The following is a 21546-nucleotide window of genomic DNA, read 5'->3' on the forward strand; positions in this document are numbered from 1 at the left end:
GGCTACGTCACCGCTGTTTACAGGAGCGCCATCTTGCCTTGTAGAAATTAAAGGGTCCGCGGCGCGACGCTTGATCTGCTGTAGAAAGCTAATTACGAGCAGAATGCTTCCCTTGCCTCTGCATATGTTGGCTGCTTAGTTTAGATCAAAAAGAGCGAGAATACCTCTTGGAACATCATCCCTTAAAGCAGGAGAATTTCCGTCGCGTAAGGTAGGTAGGCTCGAACTTGCCGTCGCTACCGCAGCCAAGTGGCGGCCCTCGTTATTGTGGCTCAGCGCCGCTGCTGCGTTGTTACCAGCTTGCATTCACTCCAGACTTCGACGACATCGTTTTGCAGACGCAGATCTTTCTGCTGGCTTGGAGCACAATGGCGCGGAACAAGCAGGAAAAGCGAGGTTGGCCTGTAGACCTCATTTTACATGTTTTTGTTTGGAGTGGCACGAGGGGCGGGGATGAGGCTGTAGGAGACGTTCGATAAATATGTATTTTTTGAAAACTTTTCCAGTGCCCGAGCTCGACCAGGCGAGATCGAAACTTGAAGGCGTTCTGCAGAGCCTCATGGAAAAAACTGAAGAAAGGTGATGAACGCGTCGAGCAAAGGATATCCCGTTATTCACACGTGCGCGTATTGAGATGCGCTGTGGGCCTCCGCCATTTCTAAACGAGATTTTAAAGTCGACAAAATTTCTGAAGAGCAGTGCTTCTAGCATGTTTCCAGTGCGTCGCAATTGCTTGCACAATTTTTGTAGTGGTGGAGCGAGCGCAGTTACCCAACCAGCTGGAGCACTGCGATGTCGCTTAGATTTTAAGGCTCATCCAAACAGCTGGCGATCCTATGATTTCTTGCCCCGTAATAAAAAGTCGTCACTGCACAGCGCCGTGATTTAAGTCTGAACCCGTGAGACCATGAATTCGTGTCATTTATGTGATCACAATGGAGGCTTCTCACGTTTTTTTTTTCTTTCAGCCAGAGCTCATCATCTCAATCAGATGACGAATCGAAAACAGTGGACGCTGCTGCTAAGTGAGTGCATGATTAGTAGCTTCAACGGTTTGCATAGAAGGATCCGCTATGTCCTAACACAGTGCCACTTGATGTTGAAGGGACTCGTCACCTAAAAAGGTGCAGAAAACTCAAAGGAAACGCCGCCGGAAAGATGACTCAGCTATTCAAAATTCAAGTAAGTTTCACCTACGAAATATGTAGATTCTTGTCCTGGTTGAATACCTCTCAGTTAAGCATGTGATATCGCTAGAGAGTTCACTTTTATGTCATATTCTTCTACCATGTGTTGGTTCAGCTGTAGTTAGTGCCATTACTGCTTCATCTCCCTTTGTGTGTGCATTGGTCCTCATATATTGTGAAATCTAAGGAGGCAAACCTGGATGCTTCAAACCCTGCCAAAGATTACTTAAATGTATGTGAGAATGCACAACGGTGAAACACTCACTATACACCTGAATGATGCTGGCACGTGCATGGCCAGACGAGCTCTCCAATGGTGGATGTGACAGTGGTGCCATCCGTGCCATCTTTGAACAGCAGAGATGATGCTAAAGTCAGGCTGGTGACATCATTTGAATATCATCAAGCCTGTGAAGCCCTAAGATCCTTCTTATATTATTGTCGGAAGCGGTTGTGCACATAAATCCTAGCATCAAGCAGTTTTTCCTGTGATTAGCTTTAAGGCCAGTTTTTAGTAAGAGTGAAAACATTGACATTTATTTCTTTCTTGTTTTTTCACAGACACGTATATCACCAAAATATATGGCTGCAGTGTTGATCTTGCCCAGTTTGATGAGAATTCCCCATTGTACTCCATGTGTCGTAGCTGGATACAAAATAAGCCCCTGCAGGGTATTGAGAAGAATCACAGTGGCGATGAGGTCGACAAGACAAAGGTGAGCGGCATTCCTCCAGTGCTTGGTCGGAATATCTGCACTGTTTGCAGTGACTCACTGTCAACATTTAATGTTGCACTCTCTTTAGAAACGTTAATTGAAATGTGGCTTCCAACATGACTGCTGTTACTTTGCGGTCATACTTTGCACAGCAGGAAAAATGTTCATTGCTTTTTTTTCAACATGTTTTCGATTGCAGTAATTCCCTCCTCTGTCAAAAATGAATTGAAATATCATACTCGTATAGTCTGCAGCAGTTTTGCAGTAAGTGTTGGCACTGCATGTTCTTGTGAAGGTACTATTGCTTTATGAGCTGCAAGATTTGGCTTTTTCTGATTTGGTACTACCTCCAGTGACAATGTATTTCGGTTCAGTCAGACAGGACATGAAGGTGATGAATTCAGTAATGGCAGTAAAGGAAACCAGTGAAGTTTTGCACCTGGAAAAAATTCTCAGCACAAGCCAGCCATTCAAAGTGATGTGACTGGCACTGCAGTGGCTCAGTGGTTATGGTGCTCGGCCGCTGACCCAAAAGTTGTAGGTTTGATCCTGGCCACGGCGGTAGCATTTCGATGGAGGCGAAATGCTAGAGGCCTGTGTACTGTGTCATGTCAGTGCACACACTGAAAGAACCCCAGGTGGCCGAAATTACCCGTAGCCCTCCAGTGCAGTGTCCCTCATAGCCTGAGTCACTTTGGGACGTTTGAACTCTACAAACCGGCCAACCAAAGTGATGTGATTGTTGGAACACACTCTTTGAATGGTCTTGATGGTTCTGCTCCCCATGCAGTCATATGCAAAGTTTTAGGTTGTTTGCTTATACTTCACAATTCCTAAAGGGACGCCGAAGGCACCTCCATCTAACTGTTGTTTGCGGCAACAGTAGATTATCTGCCTCTTTCTCGCTATGTTGACATTTGTCGAGCAGCAAAGGACGCATTCATCAGTGAGAAAATTAGATGCAAAAATCGATTCAAACTCTTGACATCCTTACCGAAAAGAACTGGTTGCCACCGCTTTGAAGTGAATGGCAATGTTGCTAGCCTCTGGAATCCATGCCCAAAAATTGGTGTCGACGCAGGCATTTTACTTGTGAAATTGGCCAGTGAAGGTGACACCTGTATTTCGTTTTTTGGTCTTTTTTAATCACTGAGAGAGTGACACCTTAGCGATTAGAACGTGGTAACCAGTCAGTAGAGGCCAACTTCTGTTTGTCTTCAGTGACCCTTCAGGATGTTAGTAGTTAAAGGATAAGAACGGCAGCTGCATGTCAGCCATGCCCGAAAAATAATTTTTTTTTTTGCTATCAGTTGCATTTCATTCATTCATTCATTCATTCATTCATTCATTCATTCATTCATTCATTATTTATTGCATATCTTGCGAAATACAAACAAACGTTGATGGACCCATAGCCATTGGCTAGTAATGGGTCTATAATCAACATAGGATGCAAAATGAATGCACCACGTGAACAAATGAAACATGAAATACAATCCATAACACAATAACTCATAACATGCATAGTTTATACAAGAAATGAATATAAAGTTACTTATCATTCGCAGTATTTCTGAAAAAAGAACCTCTTCAAAGAAGGAGTAAAATTAGAGGCTTGTTTTATGTTTAGTGGTAAAGAATTCCAAATAAGAGCGCCGTTAAATTCTACGAGCCTTTTTCTGTACTGGTTCTGACATGGAGGTAGATTAAAATTTTGGTTTGTGGCAGCTCTTATGTTTAGTAACAGAATTTTAAACAAAGTGATGGGAAGTGGATCATTAGTTACTATGATTCTGTGAATGATCTGAGGAATTTCGAATTTGTACAGTGCATTTAGTGGCAGAACATGAAGAGAATTGCACAAGTACATGCTACATTGAGAACTCCCTGAAAAGGATATAATTCCTAATGCGCGTTTTTGTAGACTGAACACAGATTCCAGGTAAGTAGTAAAGGTGTTTCCCCATGACTCAATGCAGTAACTGAGGTGACTTTGAATAAAGGAAAAGTAAAGAATGCGTAGGATGAGGTACTGGAAACATTCACGAGCCTTAAGTAAAATAAGACATCCATATGTCAGCTTCGAACAGAGATGTGTAATATGTATTTTACAATGCGTATCAGATTCAAAAGATACACCTAAATACTTGTAGGAGACAACTTGTCAAAGTTTTGTTCTGTGTAATGATATATTCAGTTCTTCGATATTCAATTGTTTTTTCCTGGAATGAAAAATTGTGTATTGCAAACACTTGCACCATTCAGGTGAAGCTGCAACCCTAAAGAATGTGCTAAATTGTCTGTGGTTGCTATATATTAATGCTTCGGTAATAGTAGTGCTAGGTGTTATGCTAAAGCTTAACCATTCCTCAACCCATTTGCTTCCACGGGCAGTCTGCGACGGCACTGTATGATCTGGGTTGCTGGAAAGAATGAGCCATCTCAAGAAAATTGCAGATTGAGAGCAAGTAAAATTTTTCTTGTTTGTGAAAAATCTTGATGCAGCCAAGTATGTGAACTGCAAAGTGGTGCTCTTCACTCCCCCCCGCTTCCCTCTTTTTTTTTTTCTTTTCTACACAGAGCACCGATGATGATGCAGATGATGAAGACGTAAAGGGCATTATCGCATTGCCTGCACCTGTGCCTCCACCGAAGGACGAAGATGGCAAGGTCAAAGACTTGAGGATACCTTCACCAGTTCCACAGCCATCTGAAAAGTTTTTCATGGCATCGGTGAGCATTTCTGGTTGTGATGCATGGTGTACAGTTGCGGCCACAATAGTGCAGAGCATGATCCTGCAATCGAACTCCTCTCACACCTCACCCAATAAAAATTAAGAGGTACTTCACACGTGCCGGGAAATGCCGCTAGTGAACTCGCATATAAATCAAAGAAGCCTTCATAATTTTTGCCGCCGCGGTGGCTCAGCGGTTATGGTGCTCGGCTGCTGACCCAAAAGACGCGGGTTCGATCCCGGCCACGGCGGCTAGAATTTCTTTGGAGGAGAAATTCTAGAGGCCCGTGTACTGTGCGATGTCAGTGCACGTTAAAGAACCCCAGGTGGCCGAAATTTCCGGAGCCCTCCACTACGGCGTCTCTCATAGCCTTAGTCGCTTTGGGACGTTAAACCCCATAAACCAAACCAAACCTTCATAATTTTCCTGCAGAATGCGTGAGAAAAGACCGAACATTGAAGCATGCTCTGCATTATTTTGGCCGCAGCTCTTGTTTCAGCTGTAAGGGAACCTATAGTGAATGTGTGCCTTAAATTCTGAACACTGCGTGTGCAGATTGTTGTATTCTTACATCACTTTACTTCTTCAGTCCCTGCTTTTTTTTTTTTTTTTTTGCCACTCTTTCTCGCCCTCTCGTGTAGAGTAATGGGAGAAGCATGTTCCTCCTCATGTTACGTCTTTGCTGTTTTAACTGCATAGTGACACTCTGATTTCTCAGCAGGTTTAAAATGTCGGAGAAATTAAGAATGAAATTGATGGCGTAATGTGTGGTCATCCTGATTTCTCGGCAACAATGCTTCCCAAACGTATACGCTGCTTAGAAACCACAAGAGGACACAATGACAGAGGTGTGAGACAGTGGTAGAAAGTGTTGTGGTCATAGCATTGCAAGGTCTATAATTATTTGGAAATAGACTAGGGAAAAGTTGTGAAGATGCCGATAAATGAGTTACCGGCAAGGGAGGAAGCCACCGCAGTTTAGGGCTTGCAACCAGATGAGCATAGTGTACTAGAGATGAACGACATTCTTGTCAATGTAATCATGGAGAGTGCAATTTAAATTGGAGTTTCGAGCGGATAAATGCTACTTATTCACTTGTGCTCTCCTAGCTGTCAATTAGTGCTTGCCTCTCAGTCAAGTGGTCATCTCTCTTCCTTGTTGTGAAGGTAACTTCTTCATGTCATTTTCAGGATGACACTGAAATTGTGCCTGTGAGCGTCCTTTTGGCTGGTCATCAAACACGCTGGAAGACTGTGAGACAAAAGTGAGCTTGTTTTTTATGCACTTGCATTCAAGAGCTGGGAGGCACATTGACAACTTTCTGTTGTCACCGTCAGTTGAAACACAAATAGGATAACTGTAATGTCAAAGGAGTGAATACATCAACACTAGCTGTTGGAGAGGAAATTCAGGCTCATGGCCTTCTTCACATAGAAGTGACTTAATGGGGGATGCTGGCCTTATAACTTTTTTTTTATTTCTGGCACAATCCTTACTGTAATTATCACAAAAGTATGCTTTTTTTTATGTAGGGTCAAAATATATGACGAGATCATAACTTACATGTACACATGATGCATGCTTGTATTGTAGGGAGTGTTTGAGGGGTGGTTACGCAGACTATCACGGCAAATGGCCTGTGTCGGATAGTTGCATGCTTTTGGTGCCAAAAGCTACCATTACATTACACTACATTAGCCACTACACTACAGTAGCACCTACATTAGCACCTGTAATTTGGTTTTCACATAAGCAGCTAAACTGTTGATTATCACTTGGAATGGAGAAGAGGCTGTGGTACCTTCCGTGCTAGTAACCATTTCATATTAATAAATGTTGACTCTTACTAAAATGTCTCAAGTGGTTTTGAAGTGTGCCTCTGTGCACTTGCTTGTTTTTAGTCCACTAGCACTAGATGCCTCACTAGTGAAACCGTCATAAGTAAGCTATGCAAAGGGTCCATGCATGTTTTGCTAGTGCACTTTCGTCACATTTAGTTTAACGAAGTAGACTGGGGTCAATTTTTTTAAATTTGAAAAAGCAGTGCTGGAGGGGTGCCTTTAGCTCAGTGCCAAATCATGAAATAATTGCCTCTGCATCTTTTAACCGATTTGAAACGTGGTACAAGTTGCGCCTGAACTGATAATTTACGTGGAACGCACTCGACAGCTGAATGCTTTAGTCAGCCTTGTTTTAACACTTCTTCTTCCGTCAGGTGGAAGGAGGCAGCCATGGCAAATGAGGAGCGCTACAAAGAGAGTGCAACGATGCTTCTCAAGGCAATGAGGCAAGTTGGGTCCTGCAAGATTCATACGAGTCAGTCCCTACACCTGGCTGGTACAGCTGAACTTGTGCTATGTTCTTAAGGTTGCTTTCGTGATATTCAGCCTTTTCATGCTTTAGCACCCAAAACCCAGTTTGTTCTCTTTGTGGGTGAATCCTTTCTTCTCTTGCCTGCCGTGTGCAACTGTATTTGCCACGGTTGGTCCAACTTGCAGGTCCACTGCATTAGTGCAGTCTTTTCTTCTTTTTGCGCGGTTTGCTGTTTTTACATTGCCTCCTCATAAATAGTTCTCAAAATGGGTGCCACAGATATGGGGCAAAATTATTGGATGACTGCAGCTACGAAATTGCCAAAGCATTGAGAATGTGTTTAAATAAGTATTAACTAGTCCTTTGTTTCCAAGCTAGTGAGTATTTTATAACTGGACTGTGACAAACTCCGGTTACTCTAATTTAAATAGTAAAACTCTTCAAAAAAAAAAAAGCAGGTTTTAATTGTCACATTTTTGCAGCTGGTCTGAAACTTGCTTCCTGTCCAAGTAATGAGCTTTAGAAGAAATGCGCTTGCCATGTTGTACAAAACAGACATCTTGCGGGATCTTTGTGCGACTTACCCTGTGTTACCTTTCACATTCCAGCAGTGACCAGGATGCACCATCACAATGGGAGAGTGCACCAGCGTGAGGAAGGAGTGTTCCTACTTTGTCTCGAGCCAACTCTGTGAATTGCACTACTCCATCTGGAGAAGCAGTGGATGAGGGCTGAAAATGCCACACTTTGAAAACTTTATTCAGAGAATGAACTTGCTGGAACACCTGCAGTGCAGCCACATGTTTCCTTCTTGGGATTGTGCGCGTGTCTAGCAGTAATCATTGTGCAGTGATGCCAAGCCCAGCCTAGGGTAGTTAGCTCACCAAGGCAGGTAAGTGGGGTTCCAGAGACTTCCTCTCCCCATTAAGGCTCAGTTGAGGCGTCCACTGAGATGTGAGACAGTTACTGTGCCATTTCCTTTCCTCAAAAATAGATTTCCGTGCCACAATTGTGACACAACCGTATGTCCTGCACCACTGTCGTGCACCACTGCGAGTGGTGTCATGATTTTTCATTGCATGTAGCATGCGTCTGTCAGGTTGGAGGCTAGCTTGCGATAGGTATTTGAACAGTGTATTTCACGCGGACCTTTGTGGATTGAGTGTATTCTGGAATCGGTGTTAGGAGGTGTGTCTTTGTTTCATTATTGCTTTCACCTTCACAGCACGTAAGCAGTCTTAAATGCCCTCTGAATTTTTTTCACGAAGGAGGTGTCAATGAGACTGCGCCATGTGTTTGGGCTCTGTTACCATGATTACACGTGTACATGCCTCACAACTCCCCTTTAGAAAGGTTTGAATGTGCAGTCACTGGAGTGTGCTTTATGTGCTAGCTTGCTCATATAGATGGGGGAGCAAGTGTCTAGGCATCCATAGAGCCTCATTCATGTCCAGAGTCCGGCCTTCAAGAGAATTCAGATAATTAAATTAATGAAATCCCCATTTGTCTGTTGTTCCTGCTGACGGCAACATCGAAAAGAACGTGGCTGCTTACGCACAGTTCTTCAAATATGCTCAAATCCAAGACTTTTTGTGGATATGAGCAATACTAGGGGCCCTAATTAATGTTGCACATTTGGAGCCAGGCAAGCAATTTATTATGAATGCAGCATCTAGTCTCTTTCCATACACATGCCAATTTCCACAGCCAGCCAAACTTGCTATTGCTTACAAGCTGTGCCATCTCCAACATGACTTGCCCAGGAAGAATGGTTGAAAAAAATATTGCATGCAAGAAGGCTGCCCTCGAGTCCTGAACTTTCAGGATCGAGAAAAGACTAGGCCACCTATGTATGGTCAACACTATTTGCACAGCACCCTTGAAGTACATCATTTTCTGTTCATGGTGGGTGTAAGAAAGACGTCTCAACTGCCACTGCAGTTCTCGTGTAGACACACGCACAGATTCATTGCCTTCCATATGAGCGCACAGTCTTCTAGCTGTGCAGATGTACAAATGGCTGGCCTAGGCAGAGTGCAGTCATTGCGGCTTGAGATATACGCTGGCCAGAGGGTGCTTGGATTGCTGTAATGTCCTGTGAACATTTGCCAGCGGCAGCTGGTTGGGCTCTACAAACGACTTGCAAGCTTGCTGTTGGCATCTTTTCACTAGTACAGCGCCAGCTGTATTAGCCTAGCTCTCCTGGTTTCATGTCATTGCCCTGTCTGCATGTCCCATTGCACAGCAAAAGAGAGGAGACTTCATAGATGTACAAAGCTACTGGCTTGTGCACAGCCAACCTATGGCAAAGGCCAACTCTGGCGACTGAGTTTGAATCGGAGTCCCTTACCAAGGTACAACACAGAATGCATTCCCCCCTAAGCACTGAATTGGCTACTGCAGCTATTTGTCTCTCTTTGGCTGCAGTGGCAGTCATGCTTGGGGGAATGACTTTAAGAACCAGCTAGCGCTGATCAATCACCGTACCCTAAGGGCTCCAGTTTTTTCACTAGGTGTGCTAAGGGTCTCTCATCCACATTGTGTGGAGTCCTGGCTTTGGCAGAGAGGTGCTCGTACAAGTGTGCTGTTCTCACACACTCATCAGCTACCCATACTGGTCTGGAACACTTCACACCGTGAATATGTGAGACAAGGTACAGGATCTGTTGTGCTGCTTCTGATAAAACAAAACACTTTTATCGGGCCACCGCCGCTTTTCGGCAGCAGCGTGTGGGTAGCGGGGTGTTGGTTCTGCACATTGACGGAGCAGCTGCGTAAGGCCGCTGCCGCTCCTTGGATTTTTCAGGCATGAATGATGCCACAGAGCCTCGGCAGCCCGAGACTGTGGTGAGGGCGCCGGCTTTTCCGCCTCACGAGCTCCTTAAAGGGGTCCTGAAACACAATCTTAGTTAACTGTTCTGCCTGTTGATTACATACATTGAGTTGTAATGGTGCTATTAGCGTCGGTAATACCGCATATATTCCGTTTTTTAATATTTTAATGTCCTCCCAAAAACAACTTCATGGCTCTGATGGTGTCGCGACACAGTGGTGGGTTTTTAGCAGCGGATATGACATCACCTGGCGCGAGCTTGATGATCGGACAAACAGTAAATATACTGCAAATTGTGTGAATAAATAGACACATTTTGCACCTGTCTGCGTTTTATATTAGATCAACAAAAACAACTTGTTTGTCTTAGATAAAAGCCCTGCAAAACAAGTCAAATAAAAATACACCACCAGGGGCGCTCTGGCATGGAAACGACGCTGCCAGTCTCAGCAAAAACGAGTTACAGGGAGCAGGCAACCATGGAGTACAAACTTCCGCGACGTGCTCTGGCTGGCTGTTTTGATTGGTTGCGCCAGGTGCCATCATTGGGAGAGCGAAATAGGAGTGGGAAGCCCCGCCAACATCGAGTTGAGGGCAGCGTTTTGTTTGCTTGTATTTTGAAATTTCTCCACTGAATAACTCCCGTTCCTGTGCATCGATTCCTGTAATTCTTTTTAAGTCAGCATCTGTGTGACACAAAGAACCCACGTAAAGTATAGCCGGTATTCCCCCAGGCAGTGTTTCGCAGCCCCTTTAACGCTGTTGTGTTAAAAGCTTGGAGCACACTGCGCCAACTTGAAACACTTGTTTCATGCTTGCTAGCCAAGAGCACACAGACTGTCGTCCACAATGAACATGTCAGAGAGGTTAACACAAACCATTCTGGGAAACCTCGCCAAGTGCAGCTGCTTTTTCGGTTTGGTCTGCATGCAAGTTCCCTGCAGCAAAATTTCTTAAATACTCTCTCTAAACATATTGCATAAGTAAAGTACACAAGGGCCTGTTTTACATGAAATTACATGACATTTAGAATTTCACACAAAAATATGTTTCCTAAAGACTGCATAAGTGTGACGTCATTTTTTTTTTTTTTTCAAAGACAACACATTGTGAACACACTCCTCATTCCTATGTCTAGCATAAAGGCATCACTGTCACAACATTATGAATCTTGCAGTCTGCAATGAAGTCCTTCTTACAGATTAGAGCTTACAAATAATGGCATTCAAACACAAGTGTTACGTCGAGCTTCATAAGCCCCTCTGAGTCACTGTTTATTTTGCTCTGCATGATCACAGCCTGTACAAAAAATTCCATAGAAAGCAATGCATAGAAAACCCAAGGTAAAGTGCAATGTACACGAAGGCCCTTGATAATTGCTGTACACGATCTGCGGAAGAACAAAAAAAAAAAAACCTTGTCATGTCAATAAAACGGGAACAAAGCCCTGCTCCAAGTGTCAAGATGTCCTCAGCCTTTGGAAGAATGCCTGCAATACGGGAAGCAAAGAGAATGCACTTATTTCTCTGCTGTGCAGATTATGCATGCGGAACAGCAGCATCATCAGTCTGCGACATAACGGTGCCACAGACTGTCTTTCCTGACATTTTCTTATGAGAATAGAAAGAGGGCACACGCCCTACAGATTCCTTTGGTTACCACGCCCATGACAATGCAGTTTGCACAGCAGTGTGCATGAACCTAAATGTGGGCAAGTAAAACTGCTACACTGCAGGCATGACTATAGGCAGCAGCATTTGCCGCTTTACTTCAAAAACAAAATGACAACATAGTGCACCATTTATCAAGTTTGTCATGCAACGGACACTAGTGTGTCAGCACTAAGCCTTCCAATTTCAAAAAAAGAAAAAAAAAGTGTCTGAAGCCAGCTAGACGTGCAGAAATGCCGCGACTGGGTTCCGAACCAGCGGTGACACAAACAGATCAACTTTGTTGGCCACTGCATGACAGCACTGCCATTGCTGCAACCTATCATGCCTTGTGTTAAAACAGAAACACTCTCGCACATCAACTTCCATCCATGCGCAATGGCTTGTGGGGGTTTAACGTCCCAAAGCGACTCCGGCTACGAGGGACGCCGTAGCGAAGGGCTCCGGAAATTTCGACCGCCTGGGGTTCTTGTAACGTGCACTGACATCGCACAGTACACAGGCCTCTAGAATTTCGCCTCCATCCAAATGTGGCAATGGATCCACAACACACTGCTATTGTAGTACCCTCTTAAGGTGCGGTAAGCGGTATCAAAATTTTAGTGAGCTACCACTAAGTTCCCCAATTACCAATTTCGCTGACCTGATCTTTGCCTAAAGCCTGACCTCGAAACTGGCAGCGAAATGAAATGCGACATGCTAGTGCGTATACTTTGCATTTGGCCAAGTACTAAGCTAAATTGGCTCTAACTTTTTTCCTTGGGGAAATGGAAAAAATGATGGCTCCCACCCACCTTGACATAGTTCTTGAACACCTTGGGGTCGCCCCGTAGGTGCATGCAGTAGTCCTGGATCTGCTGCGGCGACAGCCTCAACAGTGTGGGAAGGTACTGGGTGCGCAGGTATTCCATGAACTCCTCGCCCTGAAACAAACCCCCATCACATTTTCCCTCCTTTTTTTGCATTTCCCACACCAAGCTTATACTTGCAACGACACAAGTCCCTTCCTACACAGATCTGGAACAGCTGGACGAGGGTCTTAAAACTGACCTTTTTATTTATGGCTCGAATCTCATGAAATTTTGCATACAGATGCGTTTTTCTCTTCTGATTCCAAAAATGTAGTCATAATTGTGCTGGTGGTCTTGGATCAAAAGTTATTTTAAAAATAATTCCAGAGTGTAATTGGGTAATTTCTTCGCACCTTTAATGTTCTCATTGCATTTTGTTGCTTTAAATTACATGACTTGATAGCCAGTGGATTCCCATACCCAATGACATTCTTACTTTTTTATTTAGGCCACGTATAAATAGCAATTTAAAATTAGCTCAACAAGTTGCAGTGTAAAATACTGCAACCTTTTACTCTCAACATAGTATGTCAGGATGACATGCCTTTAGAGAAAAACGAAGAATGTCACCAGGTATGGGAACTCTCTGGCTATCAATTCATGTAAATAAAAGCAACAAAATGCAATGAGAAAGTTCATTAAAGCTGCTTAAGAAATTACCTAATTACATTCTAGACTTTGTAAGATCTCTAAGACCACCAGCTCAATTATGATTACATATTTGGAATCAGAAGAGAAAAACGCATCTGTGTGCAAAATTTCATGAGATTCTAGCTATAAATAAGAAAGTTAGTTTTAAGACCCTCTTAATGGGGGACACTGGTCAGACCCATTACGATTATTTTTGGTCCAATTCTAACGAAAATACACCATCTTGCTAAGTTTTTCTACACCCATTTCAAATCTGCATTTGCTTTCTCTACAAAATAAGTTAACTCCTAAAGGACACAATTTTAATTAGGCATTGATTAGAACCTTGGCGCAAAGAAAATGGCCCAATAAAAATTAATTTTAATGCGCAGCTACAGCATCTAAAGAGTGCAATGCTCAAAGCAGTTTTTTCCATTTAGCCATTATTGGTAATTTTACAGCACTTGGAATATCAACACTCAAGGTGTACCCATCAAGCATCAATCAACATTGCAAAATAAAAATATTCTTTAGTCCTGGCTGAGAAATTCTACTTCAAACACTGCACTTTCAACTTCCCTTGGCAAAAACATTGCATTTCTAACTGTCCTCAATGCAAGGAGATCGACGTACCAAAAGCAGCCAGGGGTCCAAAATTTGCATGGCACTTTTTATTGTCTGTTCCCGCACAAATTCAGTCCACACGACTATCCAAATTTAGTATTGTGGCCAAAATACTGATTTGAGAGATTAACACCAGAAAATTTAAAAAGTGCCATTTTGGGCCATTTTTTGGTCCCAAAGACCAGTGTGCCCCCTTAAGTTACATTAAGCCACTAGCCACCAAGTTTGAACCGCATGCCTACGACAAATTTGTGTGCTTTCTCTTTTCTCCATTTTGGTTGCCCCTACCAATCGTCACATTTTCGAGAACGTAAGACAAAATCGCTACGGTGCATGCTTTTGCTGAGAGCAGCACTGGAAAGTATTTAGGAAATTAATTTTCACAATTTTTAGCTCAAAGTTCATGTTTTGTCTTCAAAGAGCTGCATAAACTTGATGCGGCAAAGGTACGCACCCGCTCGGCAAGGATGGTCTTCATGCAAAGAGCACTTTCAGATAAGGCCTGGAAAAGAAAAGGCAAGCACAATGTCAAAAATTACAATTTACATGGATCGCGCAACTCGGTAGGCAGGTGCATCATTCACAGATATTTGTGGACTTGGATTGAGGCCTGGTGGAAACAACCCACAAATTAAAGCAGTAATAAAAAAGAAAGCATAGGAACAAGTAAAATTAGCCGAGGATTACCGTGCAGCTCACTTCTTGCAGTTAGCACTGCGAGAAGCTTGCTAATATACAGTCTCACATTTATGTACAAGGATGTTCACCTGAATTCTGCAATTTTGTTATTGACCCAGTGACAACGCGGCACCGGCATGTTCCATTCACTGGCTGCACATGGATGACTACAGCACCAATCTAATCTCACAAGTACAAATGCAAACATTACAAGCACTGAACAAGCTTTCACAGCTACCCGCTTACAGCAACGGAGAAAACTGCTCAAGATTAAGCACCGACTACTTGCTTCTCTTAAGATGCCATCAACACAGCACACGCACGTAACCTTTAGCACATCTGCCAGCAGATCCACAGGAACGTTGCAAATAGTGTGGCAAGAGCATTTCCACTCACTGGCATGGCCAGATGAGTGTCTCCACAGCTACAGTACGCACCAAGATGGTCTGAGCGTCAGTCAGGTCAAAGGTATCCTTGAGAGGTGCATGGAAGCAGGCTGGTACGACCGACTTGTACATGAAGTCCACAAAGTGCGGCTCAGCGTCCTTGCCGCCCCACAGCTCCACCATCTTGCGCAGAATTGTGAAGCAGGTTTTCTGAGCCTGGAAGGAAATGGAGAGTAACAGCAAAGGATACTCGACTGGTAGAGGCGCAGACTATCGTTGCATTATCCAGTCATCAAAAACACTTTTTAATCATGCCAGTTGCAAAACTTGCCACAAGACCCATGTATGGCTGTCATTAACCAGTGTTTGATCACTGACCCATTCTACCCTCTTCCTGTCTCTTAACAGTAAACATATCATTTTTCTTCCCATAGCTCGCTCCCATAGCTTTACTTGCATCCAACATACAATAAAAAAACTGCTTCGCAAGTCGAGCTTCATTTGAATAGAAACCTCAGGTTTTCTGAAGCCATGCTGCCTCACTCAAAAGTAAAGGGTAAGATTTTTGCCAGGCACAAAGTAAAGGTGCATCCGGCTAAGGTAAAGATTAACAAAGTTCTACTGCCTATACCTGGTCCCTGTATAAGTAGTAAATGGCATGCAACTGGCATAGATAAACATGTGCATCCCTGTGCCTAAGCATACTTAACAGGTTTGACGATACCAGTGAGCTAGCACTGAGTGTATGCTTTAGGTTCATGAAAATCATTACAGTTTTTGAAGCAAAATCGCGAAGCAATTCTGGCCAAGTGCATTAAAAATGAATGCCGATGAAAGCCGAAGTTTTCAAGAACAGTGGCAGTTCATTTATATTTATTAATACCCTCAGGGCTTACACGAAGCATTACAGTTTTCAGACAACACACAATTGCTAAAAGTTGGATACAACTCAAGGATGAAGTGGCAAATGGCCCTCAAAGAAACATGCACAGTCATCGACAGTTAAAGCACTGTCTTGTGACTGGCACTGATGCCGTCAATGAAAGATGTGCACATGCTTTCACTTGACACGCCATCACGAAGCTTCACAAACAGTTATTAAAACATACACGGGTTCTCAACACTCAAGATGCATTTTGCTATAAACAGAACTTACCACTGGGTCTGGAAACTCAACAGCCCCTTGGATGATTGTCGTGAACACCTGCTCCAAGCTCTGTGCATCTGAACAATGGGGACAAGCAAGCGATACACAGCATGAAAAAGGAAGGCCTTCTGACAAGCAGGTACACCACAACTCACTAAGTAAACAATCTTTCTGCAACATTTCAGTGCATAACACTGAAGAAATAAAGTGCTAGCTAGCAAGTATCCACAGCTTTTACGCTATTATGCATGCAGCCAAAGGAGAGCATTCCAGATTCTTATAAGTAGCAGGCTGAGTCAAATCTAAACTCTGCAAAGGCTGAAGCATGGGATGCTTAACAGGATATTAATACTCCACACCCTCTTCTATATGACATTAAGTTGCGTAACAAACCGTCAGGATCGGGACCTATACCAGACAGCACTTGGGTCTCCCTAACATGTTTAGAGATGGAGTAGATTTGAACTCAGCGAGTATAATTAGTAGATTGTAATGAACAATTACTCCCTCATTAAAAGTGTGCTGTAACACAACCACTGGCCAGGAATGTCTGGTGGACCGTGCCAAGACACTGGCCAAGACATTGGCTAAGAGGCCTCGGCCTTGAGGCTCCACACGGGGTCTCAGCTGTGTACAGTAAAGTAGTTTACCATTAGTACACACACATGCTATCACCAGGCAACTGCTGCACCAATCACGATGGAACGTGTTGCACATAAAAAGTGCACCCTAGCGAACAACGGAAGGGATTCCTTGGTGACACTGTGCTCACCTTGAGAGGCAATCACCTCGACCACGTTGTTTGTGATGATGGCTGCCACGAAGAGGAAATAGGCGCGCTGTAGCAGCTGCCGGTCACGCAGTGCTTGCTCATCACCAGGCTCCACGGGGGCAGCCAGGGCACCGAAGATGACCCCGACCAGGGGCATGAACATCCGTTGCAGGAAGGGCACCACCTCTTTCTGGAACACCCAAGAAAGCTGCCCCCCTTGAAACCTCAGGTGGCCCAACCCGGAGGAGAGCCCGTCCCCAGGGACCGCATTCTGACTTCGACCCCTCGCGCTCTGACTGGACGAAACAGCGGAAGCGGTTGTGGCACTCCGTTGTAGCCAAAAGTGCAGCGACGCAGTTGTACAGCATGATTCCATGGGAATCTTGCCGCATTGTGTAAGGTGATTTTCCAATACACTCAAGGATAAAATTACATGCACTCTTCTGTAAAACCGTATCACCCTACAGAACAGGCCTCAAAATACAGTAAAAGCTCGTTAATTCGAACTTCACGGGACCGGGTAAAAAGTTTGAATTATCGAATGGCCACGAAAAAACCGGCAAGAACCATTTGCATTGCGGTATATGTACCGTATTTACTCGCGTAACGAACCCACCCACCCCCGATTTTCGCCAAAGAATTTGAAAAAAAATTGCGTCCCTCCGTTTCGCGCCATCACGGTCCACAAAGCATTTCTTTGCGGCGCGCCAAGATGCTGCGCAGCGATAACATCATGGTGTGTTTACTTTTGGCATTAGCTCTAGCAAGCGGGAAGCGAACTTGGCAGAGTGCCAACGCTTGTCCGGTTGTGCAAACCTCATTTTCAGTACGTTTGCCTTATCGTGCCATGGGCGATTGGGGCGGACGCCGTCTACTGCCACTCAATCATTGGAACGCGTGATAGCAGCAGCAAACGCCTTTTGCAGTGAACGATACTAAAAGCTGGCGTCATGATCGCAGCGGACCGCGTGCTTCCGTTGGAGACTGATGGGTGGAAGGATAGACGACACTCGCAAAGAAAAAAAAGTTTTTCGCACGTAATTTGTAGCGCCCGTCAGAAGTCATAGCCTTTCACGGGCGTTGGCTGGCACCGCGCCGACAGTACTTATCCGTATTTCCGAATTAACAGGCCTCGAATTAACGAGTATTTAGTTGCGAGTTCCCGAGGTTGCGCGGAAAAGAGGGTAGGCAGCCGCCGCCGCCAACCCCTACCTCCGGTGCCGCCGGCCGCCGTGCCGGTGATGGCACCATATAGGCTTTAACCACTAATCCACGGTTTTTATCTGGTTCCATCTTCTGTCCCCGTTTAGGACTTGCGCAGCCTCTAACTATGCGGAGATGCTTTTTTTTTTTTGGCCACGTGCTGTGCGCCAAGCCACACAGGCGCGGCGGCCCGTAGTTCGAATTATCCGTGGCGGAACCGATTCGCTTTTGAATTAACGGGCTTTTTTATACACAGATCTCTATGGAGCTTGGCCGGACCAAGCAGTGTAGTTCGAATTATCCGAAATTCGAATTATTGAGGTTCGAATTAACGAGCTTTCACTGTATAAGGTTCCTCACCAGCAAAGGGAACCAGACTTTTAATCGCTGCTTTTGAGCACAGCTGCTGTGCAACTGTGGTAACATCAACAGTTGATTTGATGCCATAGGTGACTGTTCCAGAACCGGTCCACCTCTACCCTTTTAATACTGTTGCTGCATCTGAGATGCCATATGACAAGAAACGGTATGTGGCCGAATTAAGCACGGTTCAATAAGTAATACAAGTACCACAATCTAATGATGCTATGCGCTACAGCCGAGCACCAGCTTCCACTGCTTCAGCCAATCAGCGAATGCTTTAAAGGCTAAATTCATCTAGGGATCAAAGCCAGAACAAGGGTCCAGGTTCCACTCAAACTATGGCTAAGCTACCCGCATGCACACAAGTCTCCCTCAAGACAGACTTGTAATAAAAAGCTGGGAAACAGTGCCAACCTATGTGAGAAGGCTCAAGACAGTGAAAGGCGGGCTTTCTTTCACCCCGAAAGGATGCGTCATAAGCTTGTAAAGCATTCAGCTATGTTGGGCGAGGATTGAACACTGCAAGTAGTCTATACTTTGTCTCACAAGTTGTTTGCAGCACTGTGAAAGGTAGAGCTCTCTCGTCCAATCAGGACCAAGAAAGACAAAAAATATTCCTTAGAATATTTGAGCAGAGTTGTGACAACTTTCCAAACAATTTATTGCAGTAATTAAAAAGGCAGTTCGGGATGGTGTTCTGAAAGTATAGCAAGCGTTTCATTCACTGGTTAAATTAGCAGAGAAAGTCCGCATGAACACAGCACTGTGGAGGCTTGCTGTGAAGCGGTATGCTGCTACAGTCAAACCCACTTATAACAATACTGGTTATAACAATATATCGGATATAACAATGGTCAGTCATGGCACCATCAGCTTTACCATGTGTTCTATGGTAAAATAAACTGCTTATAGCAATGCTGTCAAGGCACATTATTGGTTATAACAATTAAATCTAGTATTTGAGTGTCATCCATTATAGAAAAAAAAACAAGGAAATGCTACAACCATACCAGCAAAACCAAGCTTACAACACAAAAGCACGCGCGTGTGGGGCCGACCAGTGGACTAAGTCGGGGCAGCGATGCCACGAAAGCAAAAGAACCCGTGAATGCGTTCCCCTGAGCAAAAGGCCCATGCAGAGAAGAAAGTAGGGAGCATGGTAGGGAGCCTTGGCAGAGCAGTCCATTATTAACATTTCGGAGAAGTGCGCCGCTCGCAGAAAAAAATGTGCACATGCGTTTTTCTTTGTTTTTGCACTCTTAGCTGTGGCTGGCACCGGTACCACGTACGTTGTCCCATCTTCCGCTGTTCTTCGCTAACTTCCCCACGGCCCCTCTTCACAAATTTCACGTGTCCCAGGGGCAGGCATTATCACATCAGGTGAGCTACTGCATTGCTGCATTGGCTACGCGCACCATGCATACCCCCAATCAGTCAGTGCAGTGCACATGCGTGCAGCCAGCAGTTTTTCTCTTGTCAGCTGTCACCACACCCTTAGTTCTACATGCTTCTTTAATTTCCCGTAAGAATCACTTCCGGAAAGCAGGCTGATTCCTGTGACATTGAGGTGCGCAAAGCTATCGCCGGTGCAGTGATGCTGGTGCTTTGGTTATCGGTGAACGGTGAACATTTTTTCAGTCCCCTGAGGTTCGAATTAATGGGCTTTTACAAGGATTAGAAAAATCAAGCCCCTCCGGGTATTTACTGTCAATAAATGCTCTGAAGTTTGTCATCTTTTTTTTTTTTCGGCACAACCCTGTTATAACAATTATTGGTTATAACAATGGTATTTCCATGGCACTTTAATATTGTTATAAGTGGGCTTGACTGTATTTGTAAACATGGGGGGCCCCTGAGTTGGCAGAGTCTCCTTTGCACAGCTGGACACTGGTGCTTTCTTTCTCAGAGATGGAGCCACCAGTCTCAGGGCGAGAGGCACAGACGAACACCTCTTTCAGTGCAAGGTGTTCTGATTGGCTCAGGTTGCCACAGCCTTCACAGCACTACACACACCTTGTGAGATGGAGCATAGACCAAAGTGTCCTTCCTGTTGGTGGACAATGCCTTCTCAAGATCAGTGGCACACAGGACTTCGTGTGGTGCACACTACTCGAACCACTGCACTGACGCAACAGACCACAGGCCACTGAGTAGAGCCTGCCCACCTTGAACTTGCAGACGATCTGATTGATAAGTGGGATGAGCTCCTGCACCGAGCGCACGTCCGGGTTGCGCAGGAGCTGCTCACAGGCCCGGGGTACCAGGGGCAGCACTTCTTCCTCCAGGCACACCACCATGCGGTGCAGGAACTGCCGTACACCTGCCTGCAGCAGTGGCTGCTCGTATGGAAGCTGCGCCAAAAGGAAGGCACACACATCAGCTGGCTCACTGGTCACTAACTACCCCCGCAAAGCAAGCCACCCCGACTGGGCTTTCCAATTCTATCAATACCCAAAGGATGAAACGCAGGCATTAGGGAGCTCTACGGCGGTCCCACCCTTTAGCTGCACCTGTTCAGTCAGCGATGTGCGCATGTGCAATAACGATGCCAACAAAATGCGTGCATACAGGTTGTCCTGGCAAGGCACAGTATTGATTGGTAGTGTTCAATCTTGGCACTGGGCAAATGAAATGAGCAAATGAGATGCGGTTTTGTCTGGTCCTCTTAATTTTGATTTTTTTTTTTTGTAAGTAGAACAACTTTCGCTTGCCCTTTCCAATTTCTATACACTGGTCCCTGGAACACAGGCAAATCATGTGAACAAAAATGATACCCAGTGAATAAAAATGTAGTGGTGCCTCTCTAAAGGCTGAGCCAGGTTAACAAATGCCACAACAACTAATGGTGCATTCATCATTTTGAGTTATTGCAGGATCCCACGTGACCATTTATGTACGTGGACAGCACCTGTCGCATGGTGCCAAGAAACGCGTCATCTGGAGCCAGATCCCAAGCAACAAAAGCAGAAATCCATGCCACTATCACCATTATGGAAGGGTTAAACTGTACTAGTTTTAGCTAACCAAAGTGTGTATAAGGAACACCATTGCTAGCAGTTATTAGGAGCAAAATCAAGCACTCTAGCTGAAATGGAACTGTGATGTGAAAAAAAAAGAAAGAAAAACTGCTGGGTAGAGTACAGATGAATGAAAACAAAATAAAAGGGACCACTATTGAGTTCTGCAGAGTGTAATGACTCCAGAGCGACTACTGAAAACAAGAAAGTCGCAAAAACGAAGAATCTTTTGCACCATGCTTCCGCCACCTACTCAAAAAAAGAGTGGCAGTACTCACATCTAAGGCCTGCAGAAACACCTGAAGTGCTTCCAGGTAAATAGAAACGCAGTTACAGGCCTTCATGGTTTGCTGGTTAGAGAATGCCTTGCTGGTCCGGCTGAAATAAAACAATAAAGCCAAACTTGAAGCCACTAGTCT

General features: G+C 44.6%; 2 protein-coding genes across 5 annotated transcripts in view; one reads left to right on the forward strand and one right to left on the reverse strand.

Annotated features, from left to right (window-relative positions):
• Positions 1 to 8455, forward strand: mip40 (Myb-interacting protein 40). 2 transcript variants are annotated; one of them, XM_089570666.1, is made up of 10 exons: positions 1 to 211; positions 339 to 396; positions 507 to 579; positions 969 to 1025; positions 1106 to 1182; positions 1749 to 1903; positions 4484 to 4636; positions 5831 to 5904; positions 6856 to 6927; positions 7565 to 8455. In XM_089570666.1, the coding sequence occupies exons 2-10, from the start codon at positions 369 to 371 to the stop codon at positions 7605 to 7607; spliced, it is 732 nt and encodes a 243-aa protein (XP_089426792.1). In that variant the 5' UTR covers positions 1 to 211; positions 339 to 368; the 3' UTR covers positions 7608 to 8455. The 2 variants fall into 2 exon arrangements, with proteins under 2 accessions (XP_089426792.1, XP_089426791.1); XM_089570665.1 differs by having other exon boundaries at positions 3 to 211; positions 7562 to 8455.
• Positions 8456 to 11024: 2569 nt separating this feature from the next.
• LOC149358558 (exportin-T-like) overlaps positions 11025 to 21546 on the reverse strand; it is a 30597-nt gene continuing 20075 nt past the window's right edge. For 2 of the 3 annotated variants that reach the window (XM_089570654.1, XM_089570655.1), the window contains exons 19-26: positions 21406 to 21505; positions 20276 to 20461; positions 16545 to 16752; positions 15782 to 15849; positions 14677 to 14841; positions 14016 to 14063; positions 12251 to 12379; positions 11025 to 11275 (exon numbers count right to left, since the gene is read on the reverse strand). In XM_089570654.1, the coding sequence (XP_089426780.1) occupies positions 11246 to 11275; positions 12251 to 12379; positions 14016 to 14063; positions 14677 to 14841; positions 15782 to 15849; positions 16545 to 16752; positions 20276 to 20461; positions 21406 to 21505 (934 nt within the window). In that variant the 3' untranslated portion in view covers positions 11025 to 11245. The remainder of the gene's footprint in view (positions 11276 to 12250; positions 12380 to 14015; positions 14064 to 14676; positions 14842 to 15781; positions 15850 to 16544; positions 16753 to 20275; positions 20462 to 21405; positions 21506 to 21546) is intronic. The other variant, XM_089570656.1, reaches the window with a different exon arrangement.

The sequence above is a fragment of the Amblyomma mixtum genome, chromosome 2 (genome assembly GCF_055824585.1).
Source record: "Amblyomma mixtum isolate Tamu chromosome 2, ASM5582458v1, whole genome shotgun sequence".
Lineage (NCBI taxonomy): Eukaryota > Metazoa > Arthropoda > Arachnida > Ixodida > Ixodidae > Amblyomma > Amblyomma mixtum.

Excerpts from the sequence above, each read along its gene's own strand:
- mip40 (XM_089570665.1), top strand. The coding sequence starts at position 369 with ATGGCGCGGAACAAGCAGGAAAAGCGAG. Across the intron at positions 1,183-1,748 it reads CTCAGCTATTCAAAATTCAA|ACACGTATATCACCAAAATA; the intron begins GTAAGTTTCACC and ends GTTTTTTCACAG. Across the intron at positions 4,637-5,830 it reads AAAAGTTTTTCATGGCATCG|GATGACACTGAAATTGTGCC; the intron begins GTGAGCATTTCT and ends TGTCATTTTCAG.